Source organism: Rhinichthys klamathensis, unplaced genomic scaffold (assembly GCF_029890125.1).
Source record: "Rhinichthys klamathensis goyatoka isolate OS25496 unplaced genomic scaffold, OSU_Roscu_1.1 h1tg000266l_1, whole genome shotgun sequence".
Lineage (NCBI taxonomy): Eukaryota > Metazoa > Chordata > Actinopteri > Cypriniformes > Leuciscidae > Rhinichthys > Rhinichthys klamathensis.
Genome location: NW_026606787.1, coordinates 647647 through 668001, shown reverse-complemented (window position 1 = coordinate 668001; position 20355 = coordinate 647647). Strand labels below are relative to the sequence as shown.

At 39.8% G+C, this 20355-nt stretch overlaps 1 protein-coding gene across 32 annotated transcripts in view; it reads left to right on the top strand.

Moving 5' to 3' along the window:
- Positions 1–20355, top strand: part of rimbp2b (RIMS binding protein 2b) — a 193837-nt gene that overhangs the window by 131579 nt on the left and 41903 nt on the right. For 22 of the 32 annotated variants that reach the window (XR_008809107.1, XR_008809106.1, XM_056267898.1 and 19 more), the window contains 10 exons: positions 9100–9204; positions 11818–11868; positions 12415–12435; positions 13850–13891; positions 14149–14359; positions 15469–15638; positions 17731–17810; positions 18512–18621; positions 19230–20135; positions 20273–20332. Coding sequence is in view for 30 of the 32 variants with exons in the window: in XM_056267898.1 (XP_056123873.1) it covers positions 9100–9204; positions 11818–11868; positions 12415–12435; positions 13850–13891; positions 14149–14359; positions 15469–15638; positions 17731–17810; positions 18512–18621; positions 19230–20135; positions 20273–20332 (1756 nt within the window). In the remaining 2 variants the exon portion in view is untranslated. Of the gene's footprint in view, positions 1–6085; positions 6177–9099; positions 9205–11817; positions 11869–12414; positions 12436–13849; positions 13892–14148; positions 14360–15468; positions 15639–17730; positions 17811–18511; positions 18622–19229; positions 20136–20272; positions 20333–20355 lie in introns of those variants that run through there. The other 10 variants (XM_056267921.1, XM_056267925.1, XM_056267922.1 and 7 more) reach the window with 6 other exon arrangements.

The following is a 20355-nucleotide window of genomic DNA, read 5'->3' as shown; positions in this document are numbered from 1 at the left end:
AACACTTAGATCGAGACTCAGTGACCTCGCAAGAGAGAGAGCCCCCTCATCCACACCTCGATCTAGCGCCTCCACGAGAGGCTCTACTTCGGCTGGTGGCCAGGGTGATCTGAGTGTGACTGTGTGGAACAAAGCGCCAACTATTTGTCCGTGCCCCACAGCACCTTCTCCAGTGTTGCAACCCGCGAGTGCTCAGAGGATTGCCGCGGGACCATCTTCGGGTGCCCCGCGGGTTTCCTTTGGCGCTCCAGAGGAAGATGCTATGTCGATCGCGGCATCACAAGGTGGGTCTGAGTCTTCGGGAAGTGACGACTCGTCACAGCTGCCGCCTTCGGGTGTGAATACGGCTGTGACTCAGTCTGATTCGGAGATGACGGCCATGCTTTCCCGGGCGGCCGCGTGCATCGGGTTAGAGTGGACTCCTCCGCCCTGTCCCGAGCGCTCGCGGCTGGACGATTGGTTTTTGGGTGCAGCTGCTGGTTCCCGTCCGCAGCCTGCCCCAATACCTTTCTTCCCGGACGTGCATGATGAAATCTCGAAGTCCTGGAAGACTCCCATGTCTTCTCGTGACCGCTCGCTGATTTCATCCGCCTTTCCTCCCCTCGATGGAGCAGCTGCCCGTGGGTACACTGGGCTCCCCTCGGAATGAACGCTCTGTTGCGATGCAACTGTGTCCTCAGAGTGCTTCTTCTCGTGGCGAGCCTAAGCACCCATCCAAAGCCTGTAGGTTTTCGTCTACACTTGTGGCGAAGTCCTACAGAGCGGCGGGACAGGCGTCTGCTTCTCTGCATGCCATGGCCACTCTGCAGGTCTACCAGGCCCAGATGCTCAGGGACATGCACGAGGGTAGGACAGACCCAGGGCTCTTTGATGAGCTGCGCGCTGCCACCGACCTCGCTCTTCGGGCGACGAAGGTGACCGCACGCTCCCTGGGTTTGGTGATGTCCACAGCTGTGATCCAGGAGAGACATCTGTGGCTGAACCTGGCTGACATGAAGGATGCTGAGCGGTCCCGGCTGCTCGACACCCCCATGTCCCAGGACGGCCTCTTCTCACGACTCGACCCATTGCGCCCTGTATTATTCCCTGACCGAGGGTACGCTCGGCACGGATGCACTGGCGCACAGCTGGCCGCGGGGCCGCAAATATGCGTTTCCCCCAGTGAGCCTTCTTGCGCAATTCCTGCGCAAGGTCAGGGAGGACGAGGAGCAGGTCACTCTGCTCGCGCCGTACTGGCCCACCCGGACCTGATTCTCCAAACTCATACTCCTCGCCACAGCACCTCCTTGGCCGATTCCCCTGAGGAAGGACCTCCTCTCTCAGGGACGGGGCACCCTATGGCACCCTCGTCCCGATCTTTGGAACCTCCACGTGTGGCTCCTGGATGGGACGAGGCAGGTTTGAGTACCCTACCACCAGCGGTGGTGGCTACCATCACTGGACGACCATCACTGGACGCCATCACTAGGGCGTCGTCCACGAGACACGTCTACGCGTTGAAGTGGAACCTCTTCGTCAACTGGTGCTCTTCTCACCGAGAAGACCCCCGGAGATGTTCGATCAGTGTCGTGCTTTCCTTCCTTCAAGATGGGTTGGAGCGAAGGCTGTCTCCCTCCACCCTCAAGGTCTATGTCGCCGCTATTGCTGCACAGCATGATCTTATAGAAGGTAAGTCTGTGGGGAAACACGACCTGATCATCAGGTTCCTGAGAGGAGCGAGGAGACTGTATCCTCCTCGTCCTCCTCTCGTACCCTCTTGAGACCTCGCAGTGGTCTTAACCCTTTGATGCACAACATGGGTCTAAATAGACCCGACTGAGTTTTAATTTTCTATATCTTTGCAAGAAATTAATTTCATCATTCAGTATTCCAGGTATTCCTCAATTAACTTGTTTTTGATCATCACAAATCCTTATTTTTATTTTTACTTTCTTACTTTTTGAATAAAAATAGTTTTTGTATCACAACCCTTCTAATGCGCAACATGGGTCTAAAAAGACCCGTATTCATTTCCTATGTTATTTCAGTGATGGCTGAGTGTTTTCTTTGCTGAATCTTTAAAATATATGTATTTTATCATTTGTTATTCCATGTATTCATTAAATATCTTGTTTTTGATTTCCACAAATCATTATGTTTATGTTTCCTTTCTTACTTTATAAACAAACACAGTTTTTGTATTTCTACATCAATTTTACATACATGGGTCTAAAATGACCCGTATTCATTTCCTATGTTATTTCAGTCATGGCTGAGTGTTTCTTTGCTGAATCTTTAAAATATATGCATTTTATCATTTGTTATTCCAGATATTCATTAAATATTGATATTTATGTTTTCTTTCTTACTTTATATACAAACAGAGTTTTTGTATTTCTACATACATTTTACATACATGGGTCAAAAATGACCCATATAGAAACCTTTGATATTTGCACATATTTGCAAGTAGGAACATATTTACTGCATAAATACTATTACTATGGTATTATTACATAATACTATTCACCTGCCACACATTTCACAATTCAACACTGCTGCTTTTGTATATTTGATGCAAGTCTTATTTTATTTTAACCACAGAAAATATTTGATATTTTGTAAAAGATAACTGGACATAATATTTGAATATTAGGCTATGGTTACTTGACCACGAAATCCTAGTGAGAAATTACTTGTGAGAAAGAGAAACATATCCAATACTATTAGCTAGCTAGCTGTCGACATATTCTATTCTAGCTAGCTAATGTTAGCTACACTAAAAAAAGATGGGTTTTTAAAGGGGAACTCAGCAACTCTAGCTATTTCTTCGCTGATTTTCACTTTTGTTGTCGCATGTTTTCTCAACGAGCTCCCCCTACAGCTGTGGGATGTATATTTCACAACAATGTTGTAAAAAAACTCACTTGCGGCCCCTCCTCCCCCTTTCTACCGCTGCTCATGAGCATTTGTTATTATCGGAGCCGGCCAACTTTATCGTGTGGAGCTATACCGAGGTGGGTAATACATCATACACATTGAGGGCGGCGTGTGTGTTTATGTCGAATTGCCATAAAGCATTTTGTGTTTCTCGCTCGTTCTCGCTTCTCACAAGACTTCCTGTTTCCAACTTACTGGGACGTTAGTCCCCATGTTGCAAGGTTGGTTTTCCACCTAGGAACGTTGGGGGGAGCAGGGAAAGTCACCATTTTCACCAGAACAATTATTAAACCATCCAAATGATTTCTAAACGGTTTCATTAAGTTGAAATAGTTGCCAAATGCCCCTTTAAAGCTTATTTACATGTAATAGGCCTAAAAGTTCTATTAAGAACCGTATAGTCTTGAATAAGCCATTATGCTGAAATGGTTCGATGTGTTAAGAGTTTAGGGTCCTTTTTTCCCCGCCTTTTGATTTTAAAATCTGTAACTGTCAAAGCCACCTGAAATAACATAGGAAATGAATACAGTCATTTTAGACCCGTGTATGTAAAATTGATGTAGAAATAAAAACTGTGTTTGTTTATAAAGTAAGAAAGAAAAAATAAACATAATGATTTGTGGAAATCAAAAACAAGATATTTAATCAATACCTGGAATAACAAATGATAAAATACATATATTTTAAAGATTCAGCAAAGAAACACTAAGCCATGATTGAAATAACATAGGAAATGAATACGGGTCATTTTAGACCCATGTATGTAAAATTGATGTAGAAATACAAAAACTGTGTTTGTTTATAAAGTAAGAAAGGAAACATAAACATAATGATTTGTGGAAATCAAAAACAAGATATTTAATCAATACCTGGAATAACAAATGATAAAATGCATATATTTTAAAGATTCAGCAAAGAAACATTCAGCCATGACTGAAATAACATAGGAAATGAATACGGGTCTTTTTAGACCCATGTTGCGCATTAGAAGGGGTATCCATAGCTTGCGCATCAAAGGGTTAACTGCCCTGCGCAGTGCTCCCTTTGAGCCTTTGCAGTCGGTCGAGCTTAACTTCCTGTCAATGAAGACAGCGCTTCTGACTGCATTGGCCTCCATCAAGAGGGTAGGGGACCTGCACGCATTCTCCGTTGACGAAGCGTGCCTTGAATTCGGGCCGGCTTGCTCTCATGTGATCCTGAGACCCCGGCCTGGATATGTGCCCAAGGTTCCTACCACTCCCTTCCGGGACCAGGTGGTGATCCTGCAAGCGCTGCCCCCAGAGGAGGCAGACCCAGCCTTGGCACTGCTCTGTCCAGTACGTGCTCTTCGCATCTATGTAGACAGAACGCAGTATTTCAGGACCTCAGACCAGCTCTTTGTCTGTTATGGTGGGAAGCTGAAGGGAAAGGCTCTCTCCAAGCAAAGGTTGTCTCACTGGATAGTGGACGCCATTGCTTTGGCATACCAGCAGCAAGGTCGACCGTGCCCCCTTGGTGTGACCGCACACTCCACCTGGAGTGTGGCGTTCTCTTGGGCTTTAGCGCATGGCGCCTCGCTAACAGACATCTGCAGAGCTGCACATTCGCCAGATTTTACAATCTCCGAGTGGAGCCAGTCTCCTCCCATGTACTGTCTTTTTCAAGCTAACATGGGAGCCGTTAGGTGTCTTCGCTTGCTCGCCATTCCACTCCACGGACTGGATACGTGCGATATTTCCTCAGGTGAGCCTTCCTCTCTGAAGCCCTGAGTTCCTCCAGCACTGTTGACGCTGGCGCCAGTGTCTATTGCCTGTGCGTCGGCTAGGTGCCTCCGTGTGCATGGTTCCTCCTCTGAGTAACCCCCACATGTGTATTTCCACTGTAAGCCTCTTTGAGCATGTGTCTTTCCCTCGGCAAGCCACCTTGCCACCCCTGTGGTTGAAATATTCCACCTGCGGCTGGACACCCCAGTGATTCCCCATATGCATCCCTCGGGTCATATGTGTATTCTTAAGTCCCCCCCTCTGGGTTGGCAGTAATTGCATATTCCCCCAAAATCTGGGATATGCTCCCCAGTGTACCTTGGTATTCCTGTGCTAAATAGGAGTCCTTCGTCCGTGCTAGTCTCACGACAGGGATCTCATATTTACGCAGGGCACTGGAAGACAGCTGAGAAGGTGGCGTGATTAGACTGGTATCCCCATTCGTTGTCATCCGACGGAACTCGGAGTGACAACGAAAGGGAACGTCTCGGTTACGGATGTAACCCTCGTTCCCTGAGTAGGGAACGGAGACGTTCCGTCTTCCTGCCACTTTCCGCTGTACCGCGGGGATCGCCTGAGCTCAGTCTTGGCTCCTCAGCGAAGAAACATGTCTGAATTGCTGCCAGCGTTCTCCTTAAATACCCACAAGGTGAGGCGGAGTTACGCTATGCAAATTCCGCAGACCCATGGCATTTCTTTGCCATTGGCTCGTTTTGTATTACTTGAAGTTGATAGGCTTCTAAGCGAAACCCCCATTCGTCGTCATCCGACGGAACGTCTCCGTTCCCTACTCAGGGAACGAGGGTTACATCCGTAACTGAGACGTTTTGCATTGTAAACAATTATCTATCTATCTCTATCCATCCATCCATCCATTCAAAAAAATTTGATCTATCCATCCATCCATCCATCCATCCATCCTACAATTTTTTTCTTCAGTTCTTTAGTTTTGCAATGTAAAAAGTAATTTTCCATCTATGCTGCATATCCATCCATCCAGAGTTTGGTCTTTGCATTTTTTTCCTTAAAATTTTTGGATGAAATTATACATTTCGTGAGATTCACCATATTAAGACATTTCAACCTAAGATTAAAGTGTTGTAATTTAGGATCAAGAAATAAAAAGTACAATATGGATATTTTTCTCACTGGTTACCTGATTAGCCTTCATATATGTTGAGTCGTCAAGCTCAAAGGTGGCAAAGTGAAAATGTTATAGTCCTTTATGAGTGATTTGTGTCAGTATACAAGCTCATGTTTCAGGAAACCCAGCTGGCCATGTTTAAGGGTGATTTAGATCATGACCTCCACTTTCATCTATGTTTTCAAACCTTTTTTTCTCCCCTTGTACTCTTTTATGGCATCACAGGATATTTTTTTTGTACCTTTTAGAGCTGTCGTACACTCTCAAAGTGTGGATCTGTGAGTCCTGAAGCGCCCTACCCCTCCCCTAACGTCTAACCCTCTCCTGCCCCTTCCCTGTCCCTGCCACCTTCCATATTTTTCATTCATCAGGTATATCTAAAGACTTTACAGAAGCCAGCACTAACTGAATGTTGACCTTTTGACTGAGTACTAACAACTGATCTGGATGCTGTATGTGATCTAAATGATCGGCCAGCTAAGGCACTGTGGAATGCATTTGTGCATGACACAACAGTTATGCACAATTACACCCTCCCCTCACGAAATAAACTAACCCAGCTCTTCTTTTGAATGTGAGATACACACTTAATATTTTTTTTTTTTTTTTTTTTTTTTTTTTTTTTAGTTATAAGGTGACAGTTTTGCTGAATGTACAAAGTGTGAAATATGTTGAAACTATCAGCCTTGATATACAAAAAAAAAAGGAACCAACTAACTAGTAGCATCAATATTTTATTGCTTTAGATAAGTCTAAACCAATAAAATATGATTTGTATTCTATGGTAATAATATTTGTCTAGTTTTTATGCAGATGCCTTATTATTAGCTAAATAAGCTGGAACAGTGTAATCATTAATGATCTCACAAACCAAAAATAATACATGAATAAACAACAGAGCAATTCCAAGAGGGTCCTCACACACATTATCGGTGCTCGGGCCCTAATGAATCAATGAATGAGTGAATCAATGAATGAGTAAGTGAATGAATGAGCGAACAAGTGAGTGAGTGAGTGAGTGAGTGAGTGAGTGAGTGAGTGAGTGAGTGAGTGAGTGAGTGAGTGAGTGAGTGAGTGAGTGAGTGAGTGAGTGAGTGAGTGAGTGAGTGAGTGAGTGAGTGAGTGAGTGAGTGAGTGAGTGAGTGAGCGAGTGAGCAAGTAAGAGAGTAAGTGAGTGAGTAAGTGAGTGAATGAGTGAGAGAATAAGTAAATAAATAAATTAAATATTTAGCTGTTAAAATGATTAAGCTATTTAATAAGTAAAAGGTACTTCATAATCTATTAAGACATACACATGGGACACTTTAGATTTGTATTAGATGCTTTGTCCCATAAGCAGTAGGCATAGAGATATTCACTAACATTTGATGATCAAATAACCATAACATATTTCACACACAGTACAGTTTGTTCATCCTCTGAAGGTTAGATTATTCTAACTTTCCTCTTCCCTGCACTCCTCTTTAATAGCAGCATGGAAAATTCCTCCTCTGCCCTTTATCCCCTGTAACCTCACCTCTCACAAATGGAAAGAAGATTGCTAGGTTTTGTCACTGTGTACTTTTAACAGGTCAGAAGAGCTTCTGGGGATGATGTCGGGCAGTAATCTGCGCTGATTGAACATGCTGTGTTGTTTGCACACACCCTTTCATGTACAGAGCCGTGAACCTTAAGAGCCTTTATTGATCATGCGAAGCTCCGTGGCTGTGCTTTGTCTGGCTGATTGACATGATGCTTCACTTCTGTTTTTGCTTTACCTGAAGGGGTGAAGCAAATGACAAAACCTGATTGATGATGACATTTTGCTCTTGTTTTCAGTGCTTAAAGGGATAGTTCGCCAAAAAAATGAAGATTCTGTCATCATTTACTCCCCCTCATGTCATTTCAAACCCATATGCTGTTGTTGTTTTTTTTTTGTTTTTTTTTGTTTTTTGAAGTCATATTTTCACTTTGTTTAATGAATACTTTGTTTGATAAACAGACTGGAATTTAGTTGCTATTCACTAAAAATAATTTAAAGAAACAGCCTATGGTTTTAGAATGACTTTATTTTTGTCTGTTCTTTAACTGTTCTTTAGTTTTTAGAAGCCAACAAATAAGTGTTCTCAAGGTGTTACCACAGTAAGGGGCCATTCACACAGAATGTGTTTTTGCATTTAAAGTCAGCATGGACGGAAGTTTCGATAGTCTTTTCTTCCCTATATTGTGGCGTATACATCTGAGTGAAACTGCTTCTCGTAGGGCTGGACTTGATTTTGTCCATCGGGAATTGATTGGATCGTTGTATGGTTGTGGTTTTCTATTGTTGTTATGTCATGTGAGTGACAGGTTGTCCCACCCTCATGCCAGTAAACACATCATCAGAGAAGAGACGTCACTGCAAGAGGGAGGGGAAGTTATTTTGTTTAAAGATTGCGAGGGCACATGAATTTTACCAAAATACAATAAATACTACAATATTCCATAACATTTTTAGAATTTTCCATTTTGATTTAATGGTGACTTTATACATGCAAATGCAAGGCCAATGGAATAAAATAAAAACCCAACATTTAGAAACACTTTTTAGCAAGTTTAACTTCTTGAAACATGAGCGCCACATTTTTATGAGACTGTCAAGCGCAACAGTCAAACATGCATGTTAACATAGAAAAACTGTGGAAAAGCAGCGCAGTGGAATGCAAAAACTCAAACAGTGTGAATGGCCCCTAATTCTGAGTTGATGTGCTCAAGTAAGACAGAAATCTTAGCGTTTAGATCAGATACTACAGGATTAGAAGGGATTTCTGTCTTTGGTGCTCCTGGAGACTGATAAAAAGAGGGTCTATAGATCAGTGCAGGGACTCTTTGTCGAGTGTTAACAGCAGCTAAAAGCTCTGTGACCTAAAAAGTTTTTAATGGAATTATTTCACCCAAAATTGAAGATTTTAGTATTATCCATCTAACACAGTTCCAAATCCATACTGTTTGACTATGCGTGTATCACAAAAAAGTAGTTATATAACAGCATGTCCAAGCTGTTTTACAATACAAAGTCAATGGTTTCACGGCTGTCCTTGGTCCCCATCCGCTTTGATTGCATGGAAAAAAGCAGCTTGGACATTCTTCTTAATATTTCTTTTTGTGCTCCACTCAATAAAGTACGTCAACTTGAGGGTGAGTAAATGAGTACTGAGTTTTCTTTTTTGGGTGAACTATCCCTTCAACAATGATTGATGGTTGCTCTCATTCTGTCTGTGTTCATCCTTTGCTAAGTTTCCTCTCATCTCCTGCTCTTTCTTCTCTCTTTCCCAGCATATGCGAGAGGCTGCAGAGAGGAGGCAGCAGCTAGAATTAGAGCATGAACAAGCCTTGGCCGTCCTCAGTGCCAAGCAGCAGGAGATTGACCTTCTGCAGAAGGTAAGAGGTCAGGGTTTCCAACCACACCATACCATAGGATCAAGCTCAAGCACAGACTACAGTTTACAAGACCTTGTGTCACGCTTAAGGCTTCTGGTGTCTGATTAAACACATTGATTAAACTGACTGGATTCTGGTGATAAACTGTTTTGCATGGTTTCAGTCTGGTCAAAGCTGGTTTAGATGGTTAATCAGCTGGTGGGTTTTTGTCAGACGATTTTGGACTGGAAATAGGGTATTTAATTAACAATGGGCTGTATGTGTGTCTTAATTTATTTTAAGGAATTTGCCTTTAATATGTTTATTTTTTATAATTATTTTTATTTTTTTACAATAACATTACTGGAAAATTGACTTTGTTTTGCTAAGGCTGATTTCATAGTATTATATGTATCCTTAAATAAATACAGTTAAATAGTATTTTCAAACATTTTGGATCATTTGACAAAATTATAGCTTGTTTGGGGGGATAAAAAAAACATTTGTCCCAACACAACCAAAAGTTTTACATATAAGATTTAAATGGGTTATTTATGCTCTTTGTTTAGATTTTAATATTTAGAAATATGTACCATATTTAGGGCCCGAGCACCGATGGTGTGAGGACCCTAATGGATTTTCACAATTTAAGATAGAAACTAGCTAGGGCAATACAAATCTTTACATATAAGATATTTTGAAAAGATGAATGATTAAGGGTGGTAAAAAAGTTTCTGAGATTTGAGTTTTAATGTGACTTTCATATAATAAAAAGAAAGAAGTTAGTTTTAATTAAAAATCAACCCCCATGACACAAAATCGCCTGAAGTTGAAGAAACACCCAATATTAAAATCCAGCTGTCAAAGTGCTCCTAATGAAGAGAGATGTTTAATGAAAAGGTGTTTCAGCAGTTTCAGGTAACTTGCTGATATATTCTACTTATTTCTCTTTTGAATGAAGAGAAAAGTGCTGCTGTCTCACCGCCCAGAGTAAATTACTCTCTAATGAAACGGCAGAGCAGGTGATCAGATCTGACATTTTCTCCAGAATGCGAGAACATTGTCACCCGCTGAAACGTTTGAGTTATTGTCTGTCTTTATTGAATGGAGCACCGTGATTACAGAGGAGAATAAACAAAGAGGAAATGACACACACACGTACTCATCAGAAGTCAAGACATTAGAACGCAGTTCTGTTGTTCTAAAGGTCTATCTCCATACATTTTTCTGAAAACAGATGTTTCTCTATTCATGTGGAACTGAAGGCTGTTTTGCACAGCTGCTGAGAGTTACAATATATGACCTGTAGATTTGAAAATCATGCTTTCCCCCGTTATGGTTGAATCACGGAAGCTACACCAGTTACTTTTGTCAAGAGATTTCTATTTATTATTTTATACATGTATCAGATAGAGAGAAACAGGCATAGCAGAATGAGGCTATAGGTGAGGAGGTCTTCATTCCAGATTTCTCTGTTCCCCATTTCTCTATTCCCTCACCCCACCATGCCAGCTGTAATTGTTTCTCTATGTTTCTCCTTCCTCACCCCCTCATGCCTTTATGTTTCTCGGCGTTTCTCCTCCCTCATCCCCATTATGCCTCTACGTTTCTCTGGGGTGGTACAGTAAGAATTGAGCTTATATACACCACTAAGGGATTTACAACTTCCTTGTAAGGTAGCAAAACATGTTGCTTATGTTTAAAAATGGAAGGTATAACTCACGCTTACACGTGGCACAATCCACTTTCCATATTAAGAAACTTCCCTTCAGTGTATACATTTGTGGTGCATTGCATCAGTTAAAAAACATTCCTTTCCTTGAAAAGAATCAACACATACTTGTATGCAAAATATAGCTCATCCCATATCTCTGCTCAGCACACATGTACAACATACTCTGACTCCACAAAATGCATTATGAAATTATTATGAAAATGAATAAAGAAAAATAATATTAAAAAAATAACATTAAACAGTAACATTTTAGTCTTCATGGCCCTACAATGAATGTACTGCGTTGGTCTGTGTTGCCTACAGCTTATTCAACCAATCCTGGTACTAGAATTTTTAAGAATATTTTCAGATTTATGCATTTCAAGTATATGACAAATTTCTATCACACTGAACGAACTAAATTATATTATGAATTATGAATGAATCCATTTCATAAAATTGTTTTAAAATAAGTAAATAGTGTATTATAAGAAAACAAAAATAATTGGTTTCAAACAAAACGATTTGGTAAAAGGCAAAGCAACTACATTTGCTTTGGCTATAATTAAAGAAATTGAAATGTCTAGCAAAGTTAAAGATATTTAAATAAATGTAATTAAAACAAAAAACTGTCAAAATGTCAAAAAACTATGCTTAAACCCTTTACAAAACACGTAGGAAATAGGAATCATTAAAATCACAACACTGGACTGTCCTAAACTGGCAAGCAAGAAATTCAGATCTAAATACCTTTGAAAATGCAAATCTGAGATTTGGAGCAGCTTGCAAAAGATGGGCTGATCTGCCAGTATAGCGAGATATGGGAACATATAGGAATATTTCTGGCCATGACATTTATTAGGAGCATGTGACTGATTTGGTATTAATGGTGTTATATATTATTTTTGTGTTGTTTATAGGCTCAGGTTGAGGCTAAGAAGGAACATGAAGGTGCCGTCCATCTGTTAGAGGTGAGTAACGATGTCTGCTCATGAATGTTAGTGCATGTGTATGTGAGTGTGCATATAAGCATGAATTTTAAATCGTATCTTGGCTGACCTTTAAAGTACAGCACATTCCACATGCGTCATCATGTATTTTTTCATATTAGCCAAAAATATTTCTACCATATTAATCACATCTTAGCTAACACCTTTTTATTTTGAGTTATTCAGACAAATTTATTAAATAAACTAATAAAGTAAGTTCTTGTGTGCATATCCTTGCTGATTAGTTTCATTATTTAATGTTTTAAACTAATTTACATCTCTTTGATATACATTTTATGATTTATTTACCATATTCTGCCTTGTTCTTTTCATTCATTGCTGCCATTAATTGGCAATTAAGGGGAAATGGGGGAGGGGGGGAAGTGCTCATGTTGGGTTTTTGTGACTTCTGAAACTGAAGAAATGCTTGTGTGTGTAACTGTGATTTGTTTGGTTTCTTACATCTCTTGTCACTATGTTACTGGTCTTTTTTGTTTTTGTTTTTGTTTTTGTTTGTTGCATATACAGAATCACTTGGACAGCATGCAGGTATTTTCGAGTTACTTTTCCTCAAAGTTCTCCCTCCCCATGTGACTCATTGGGGTAGTTCCTGTCACCTCGTTTAGCTGTCCTGTCAATTACTGCTCATTTCCATGATCGATCTGTAAACATTTGATCAATATCTTTGATCTATATCGCCATAGATCAAAATATTGAACCGTTTTAGGAGAACCCATCAAACTTCATAGTCATTTTATACATACCTGACAAAAGTTGTTTATGTGTTTTATAAATGTTTAATGTATAAAAACAGGTCAAGTTTTGCACGCTTTTGTCTTCAATGCCAAATAACTGCTTTTTATTGCATTTTTAAACAAAATATACATATATATATATACACTGTGTGTGTGCGTGCGTGCGTGCGTGCGTGTGTGTTATTATTAATAACAGTATATAATGTTGCTAATAATTAAATGATAATTAAATTAAATTGTTTCTAATGTTATTAATATAAAATAATTATTACATTAAATTAAAACTATTTTAACAATATATGTATAAAATAGTGTACATGAAATAAAAATATCAATATAAAATTAAATATAAAAAATATGATTATATTTAAATATTTTAATGAATTGTTTGTTACTGCTATTTGAAATGTATTTGTAAAATGTATTTGTAAAATGGCTGGTGGCATATACTTCCAAATAGATAATTAACTAATCACAAACTCTACCATCTTTAACAAAGGGTAAAAAATTGTCTTTTACTGTAGATTTTTTTAAACCAGATTGTTTGAAACCATCCAGCTGTACCCTCATTCCTCTTGAGAGGCAGTTTTTATTTTTTATTTTTTGGATAGTACAAATGCTTAACAGGAGATAAATGAACAGCCTCTGTAGTTGAGGGTATATTCATGAAAGTAAGTTTGTTCTCAGTGGTTAAAGTATCTCATTCACTGCCTGATCTTTTCTGCTCTTCCTGTGTTGCGATGCATGTTTGCTGCCTTGTGCTGAATGCTGTTAGCGCCTCATGGATATGTGCGTTTGCAGATCAGATCAGCAACAGTAAACATGACTGATGGACGTGTCATGTCTTCCTTCCACCACCCTCCTTTAATTTCCTTGCACAAAAAGCCCTGCTTAGTGATTTATGTGAACTTGTAACTGTGCATAAACATATTGCACAAGACAAGTTTCAGTTCCATGTTGACATGATTAAAATGCAAACTCACACCTCTAATGCAGTTAATAGTATTGATGTACAAGTATTCATGTGAGTTTCGTCAAATCATCAGGCATAAACAGCTTTTACTGTTATTTTGGCATGTGTGGTACCCTCCTCCATGTAATATTTCTTCCCATTGCTAACTTCATGACCAAAAAAAGAGATTTGTTGTACAATAACAGCTGAACATAGATTGACTCCTGTCTTTGTTTGATTCTGTTGGTGTCTGAAGCTGAGAAGTGTCCTTCGCACTAAGAACACAATGCGATTTTTGGTAGGAAAAACCTCCTTTTAGATGTGGGCCATTCTTGTAGTATTGTAGGTTGCTTACCACAGCTGGTAGAGTTCGTTGGCTCCATTCATTAGCTTTGTTCGGTTAGTTAATGTGAAGTGCAGATGTTAACTATTGTAAATGTCACTGCTGCTAGAATCTTGCTTTTTATTACAGACCAGACCAAATTGGTCTCTGTACGGTTTTTAAAACTAGCCTTTCTCTTTTCCTATTCTTTCCATCCCTCTTTTTATTTCCAGGCTAAAGTGAGAGATCTGGAGGAAAAATGCCGGACGCAGAGTGAGCAGTTTAACCTGCTGTCAAAAGAGTTGGAGAAGTTCAGGTTGCAGGCTGGGAAGTTAGACATCCTGAGCAGCAGTCAGCTCACAGGGAGCGACTCTCCCGGTTCACCCACCAAACCCCTCACCCTCTCCCAGCTCCTCAACGGCCTCTCTGCCCCCTCCGGGAAAGGTACTGTATGCACTCTGAAGAAGATCATGTGTTGACACTTCCTGAAATAATTAACAGGGTAACATAGCAAGCAACATGGTATGATTTCTTTTGTGCTGAAAATCCATATTTGACATTTTACTGTTTCATTCATTCTAATTAATTTACAAAATAGTAGATAAATAAATTACAAGGACCTCAACATAATTGGAATATTTTGGGCATCTTTGTCTTTGTGTTATAAAATCAATTTGCATCTGCAAACAAATAATGTTCTCAGAACTAACTTAATTTAGTCATTTTTTACTGTTTGACAACCAGATAGTGGCTTACACTTTTTTTGGCTTAATTCTAAACAATATATCTATATACAGTATATCAATATAACAATGATTTTTTTTATCATTTTGAAGCTGATTTATTTGTTTAAAATAAATGGCATTTGGTTTTAAGTTTTGTCATTTTGTTAAATACAGTTCATACTTTTTTAATTAATACTTTTATTCAGCAAGGATGCATTAAATTGATCAAAAGGGAAAGTAAAGACGTTTATAATGTTACGAAAGATTTTTATTTTAAATAAATGCTGTTTTTTGTTTTTGTTTTAAATCACAAAATAGTCACTATTAGAATGATTTCTGAAGAATCACGTGACACTGAAGACTGGAGTAATGATGCTTGAAATTCAGCTTTGCGTCACAGGAATAAATTACATTTTAAAATATGTTAAAATAGAAAACAGTTCTTTTGAATTGAGTTAATATTTCAGTAGTCTTTACTGTATTTTTGATCAAATGAATCCAGCCTTGGTGATCATAAGAGTCTTCTTTTAAAAACATGAAAAAAATCTCATCGACCCCAAACTTTTGACCAGTAGTGTATAGTTTCTGTCCAAATCCCTTTTGTATATTCATTCATGTACGGGATTGATTGATTACAGTTCACTTCATATTTGTTTATCTTCAGTTTGCCATCTTTTATCCCTTACCTTTCCAATTAGACCATATGAAACAATATCTAATGCTGAAAAATCTGGAGGCTGATAAGATCAACAGCAGTGATGATGTGCTGAGATGGGGCTGTACACAGTAATGAAGTAATCAGTCACTTTTGTGTGTGTGTGTGTGAAGGTAATGAGGATTCGATGAGTAAGATCTCAGAGCTCATTCGGCCTCTGCAGATGACTGAGGGGGAGAAGGTAGAGCTCCTGTCTGTTAAACCCACCTTCCTGTCACGAAGCACACCCGCCAGCCCACGACGGGCCTTCCTCTCAGAGGTGCGGCCCGTCATCGCCACTGCTGTGAGTATCTCAAACAAACCAACCAATCAGTGTCAGTTCATTTTACCTTTAATGTTAACCCTTCACACTTTCATTTTAGTTTAATCTTTTAAACCGAAAGCCAGCACAAAACAGTGTCATGAACTGGATTATAATGTTTCCTGGTGTGCCCTTGTAATGTTAGTATGATCTTTACATAAAAAATGGTCATAATCTAGAAATAAAAGGCATTTTTCCAAGCCTGATTTTAGCCTCTGATTTGGAGGGCCGTGTCTGCTGTGAGACTTCAGTGTAAACTCCCACTGCTGTGATTGGCTGACATGTTTGCATATGAAATAACTAGTATTGCAAGTGGAACTCTCTCGAAATCTTTTACTACGTTTTTACTATTACAGCTATCGAGATTAACGAATCGTGAAAAGGTAGATGTATTCCCATCACATGAAAGGTTGCAGTGATGAGCACTGAGCAGATGATATAGAGTCTGTTGATCGCGTGAATGAAGAGGTCTCATTATTGCAATGCAATTCCTGCACTTTCACGAATGCTTTCACCAAATAACAATGCAAACACGATGTAAATACAGTATGAGCTTTGTTGTACATTGTAACAGCATCATTGATTACACAACATTTTGGCAAGTGTCCAGATAAACTCGTGCTGTGTAATTGACAGCTTGGGCGATTGGAAAGAGCATTCTTTGATCGCTTTCTGTATGTACTTTAATCGCAGTTTAAATGAGAGTATTTTCATTCTACTAAGAGAAACAACGTGAAGTTGATCGTTTAGTTACTGGCTTGATTTACTGATGCATAAACAGTATTGAACGATTTTGAGAGATAATCTGTCTGAACTTATTTATTATAATTATTCATCAGAAATCACTGATCACAGATCAGGCATTAGAATAAACATGATTACTTACATGTTTGGAGCGTTGCTGGCAGATCCATATCGTAAAAGTCTGCGCCGAAATTGACCAAATAATCCACAGTAAAATGAACAATGCACTGCTGAGACATTCACAATGGTCTTTCGCTGCTCTGTGACGTCATAAGTCACCGCTTTTTAGATCCTGTCGTTTTCTGGCCTTAGTTTCAATAAAAGCAGTTTTTGGAATAACAAGGAAGTTTTGAAACTTACAGGGTATTTTTCATAGTATAACGAACTCTTAACTGTCAAAAGATCAAGGAAAATTTTAATTCTCAGTTCATGACCCCTTAATAGGTTTTAGACTTTTGTTCTGTGTGTAAAGTAAATGCAAGAATTAGAACCCGATAAAGGCAGCTATAGATGGGAAAAAAATTCCAAATACATGCAAGAAAGAAGTCTAATAGCAATTCAGTATGCGAATATTACAATGATTGAACCCCTTCCTTTTGAAAGGCAACAATGCAAATCAATGGAGAAAATGTTTTTTAAAAAATTTAATATTTTATTTGAATTTATTATAAAGTTAAAATTTATAAAACACTGAAATTGTCTACAAAATAACGTTTGTATAGAGTCAAATGAATAGAATAGAATATAATCTATTCTAACATATAAAAACCCAACAGAGAAAAGTAGATTCTAGTAGTGTGTCGTACCACAGTGATTTGGCCATTATGAGAATAATTACAGTATACACTGACAGACTGTGTGTGTGTGTGTGTGTGTGTGTGTGTGTGTGTGTGTGTGTGTGTGTGTGTGTGTGTGTGTGTGTGTGTGTGTGTGTGTGTGTGTGTGTGTGTGTGTGTGTGTGTGTGTGTGTGTGTGTGAGAGAGAGAAATTGTGTGTGGGTGTGAATAGTCCAATCTGTCTGCTCAGACTGTGCTCCGCTGGTGCTATTGGCTTAATCGCCCACATTATCAGATTGCACACGAGAATTTGTTCTCAATTAATTCAGATTTCAGTTTTTGCCTGAAACATTATCAAAAATCAAAATGTGAAAACCATGTATTCTCTTTACAACCCATTGATTTGTCATTGACATTCTTAGGCTTTGTTCACACTGCACATAATTAGATTTGGTTTTCAAATCCGATCTTGAGGTCTAAGAGTTTCAGTGGCGTAGCAAGTCATGCCCTGGGCCCATATGCAAGAAATTTGTAATGCCCCCTTTCTCTTTTAGATGGATAAAGAGCCCGGATCGTCCCCCAGGTCTAAGTCCAGATACACAGGCAAAGTGAGACTGTGTGTTGCCCGTTACAAGTAAGTGGATCCACTACAGCTGTTGTTACATGTTACCATACGTTACAATTGGACGTTTGCTGTAATAATAGGTTATAGTGTGTCGTTAGCTGTAATGATTTGTTATATCATGCCATTAGCTGTAATAATTAGGTGTAGAATAGCGTTAGTGACTGCATCAAGTCTGTGTTAAGTACAAGTTAAGTGTATCAACAACATCTGTGCACACAATCAATTACCACATACAAGAATTTTGACTCCTCTACCAAGCACAGCAGATTAACATTTAAGATACGCTGTCATACAATCATAGAAAATATTTACCAAAAATACGAGCTTCACATTTTTGCTTTAAACCTTTCAGCCAGCTTGCCCATTGGCTCCACTTAGCCAATGGGCAAGCTGATGGTTTTTACAAAAATAATGAAAAATAATGTTTCAAACTCCACTTGCACTCCACTATATCAAGCTGGCCGGGATGCCCGAACAAACCAAGCAATGTTTTGTACTGTAGCTGCCACAGAGCTACAGTGTTTAACATTTCAGGGAAATTAACCTACCAATTGCTTAGTTATATCAGCATTTTCCACTAATAGTTTACCATCAAAACATATACATTTCTCCTGTAGGTTTGATTTAATCAAGAATATACCTTACAAAATAGGGTTTAATAAAAAAAAATGTTAAGAAAAATCATGAATTGAATACAGTGTCCTCTGCAGTTATAACCCTTATGATGGCCCCAATGAGCATCCTGAAGCAGAGCTCCCCCTGGTGGCTGGGAAGTACCTGTATGTTTATGGGACCATGGATGAAGACGGCTTCTACGAAGGTATGTCATAATACAGGACTAGACTTGTTCAGAGTGGTTATATACTATCATTTAAAAGTTTGAGGTCAATAAGATTTTTTAAAAAGTCAATAAGAGTCTCTTCAAGGTATTCTGCTCAACAAGGTTGCATTTATTTGATCAAATAAATTGTGAAATATGATTACAATTTAAAATAACTGTTTTCTATTTGAATAAAATGTAATTTACTCCTGTGAAGGCAAAGCTCGTCATTTCTTCAGTCTTAGGTGTCACATGATAAAAGTTCAAAAAGTAACAAAATAGAAGCCTTTTGTAACATTTTAAATGGCTTTACTGTCACCTTTACTGTCATCAATTTAATGCATCCTTGCTGAATAAAAGTATCAATTTCTGAAAAACAATTTCACTACTATAAATAGTAGTGTTCGACTGCTGCTGTTTCCTGAGTGTGACTAATATACTGTAGTGTAAGTTGTCAAAATTGTTAAAGGTCCTATGAAGACATTGACAAGTGCAGTTTTCTTTCCCATGTTGACATTTTTCCTAATAACAATATCTTTTTGTAGCATGAATAGTCTTTTCTCCCTCATGCTCTTTTTCACCACTCAATGCCCTTTTCTGCACTTCAGGGGAGTTGTTGGATGGACAGCAGGGTCTCGTTCCCTCCAACTTTGTGGACTTTGTCCAGGATGAGGAGCTTCCCTCGATTCCTCTCTTGGACCGCATCAAGGAACCGTCCTACCTCAACCACAGCCCCCCCTCCATGCCGAGCAGCGCCGTGAGCACGCTCAGCACGCTGCTCTCAGACAGGCTGGATGCCCTGGGCTCGGGTACCGGGACGGGCACCAGCAGCAGCAGTGGGGTGAGCAGCTTGGGCATGAGCATTGGGCTGGGCATGGACTTTCTGGGACCCTGCAGCAACGGCACAGGCACGCTGGACGTGAACATTGATGAGATCGGAGAAGACATCGTGCCTTACCCCCGCCGCATTACCTTGATCAAACAGCTGGCCAAGAGTGTCATTATAAGCTGGGAGCCTCCAGTGGTTTTGCCTGGGTGGACGCCCATCAGTGGCTACAACGTGCTGGTGGATCAGGAGGTGCGCATGAGCGTGCCCTTCGGCGGCCGCACCAAGTCTTTGATCGAGAAGCTGAACCTGGCCTCCTGTACTCACCGCATCTCTATCCAGAGCATGACAGAGCGGGGGCTCTCCGATCCGCTGCGCTGCACACTGCTGGTGGGGAAAGATGTGGTGGTGGCACCCTATTACCTTCGTGTGGAGAACATCACTCAAGTTTCGGCTGAACTCACCTGGATGCCGAGCAACAGTAACTACAGCCACATGATCTTCCTGAATGATGGGGAGTATGATGTAGTGAAGCCTGGAGGGTACAAATACCACTTCTACAACCTGAAGCCCATGACTGTGTATAAGATACGGGTGGTGGCCCGACCCCATCAGATGCCCTGGCAGCTTCCCCTTGAGCAGAGGGAGAAGAAGGAGGTCTCGGTGGAGTTCTGCACACAGCCAGCCGGTGAGTCAGCTAACACTGAGTGCACTCTCTGCATGTTCATTTCTTATTGCTAAGTGATTTTACATCTTATTACTAGCGCTGTTAATCGATTGAAACATTCAATCAGATTAATTGCATAATATTTCGTTGCGTCGCAGATCGCCATGCGTTCTTGCAAAAACGTGAAGTTGATACTTCAAGATTGAATTGCTTCAATGGTAGGAACATTTCTTATTACAGA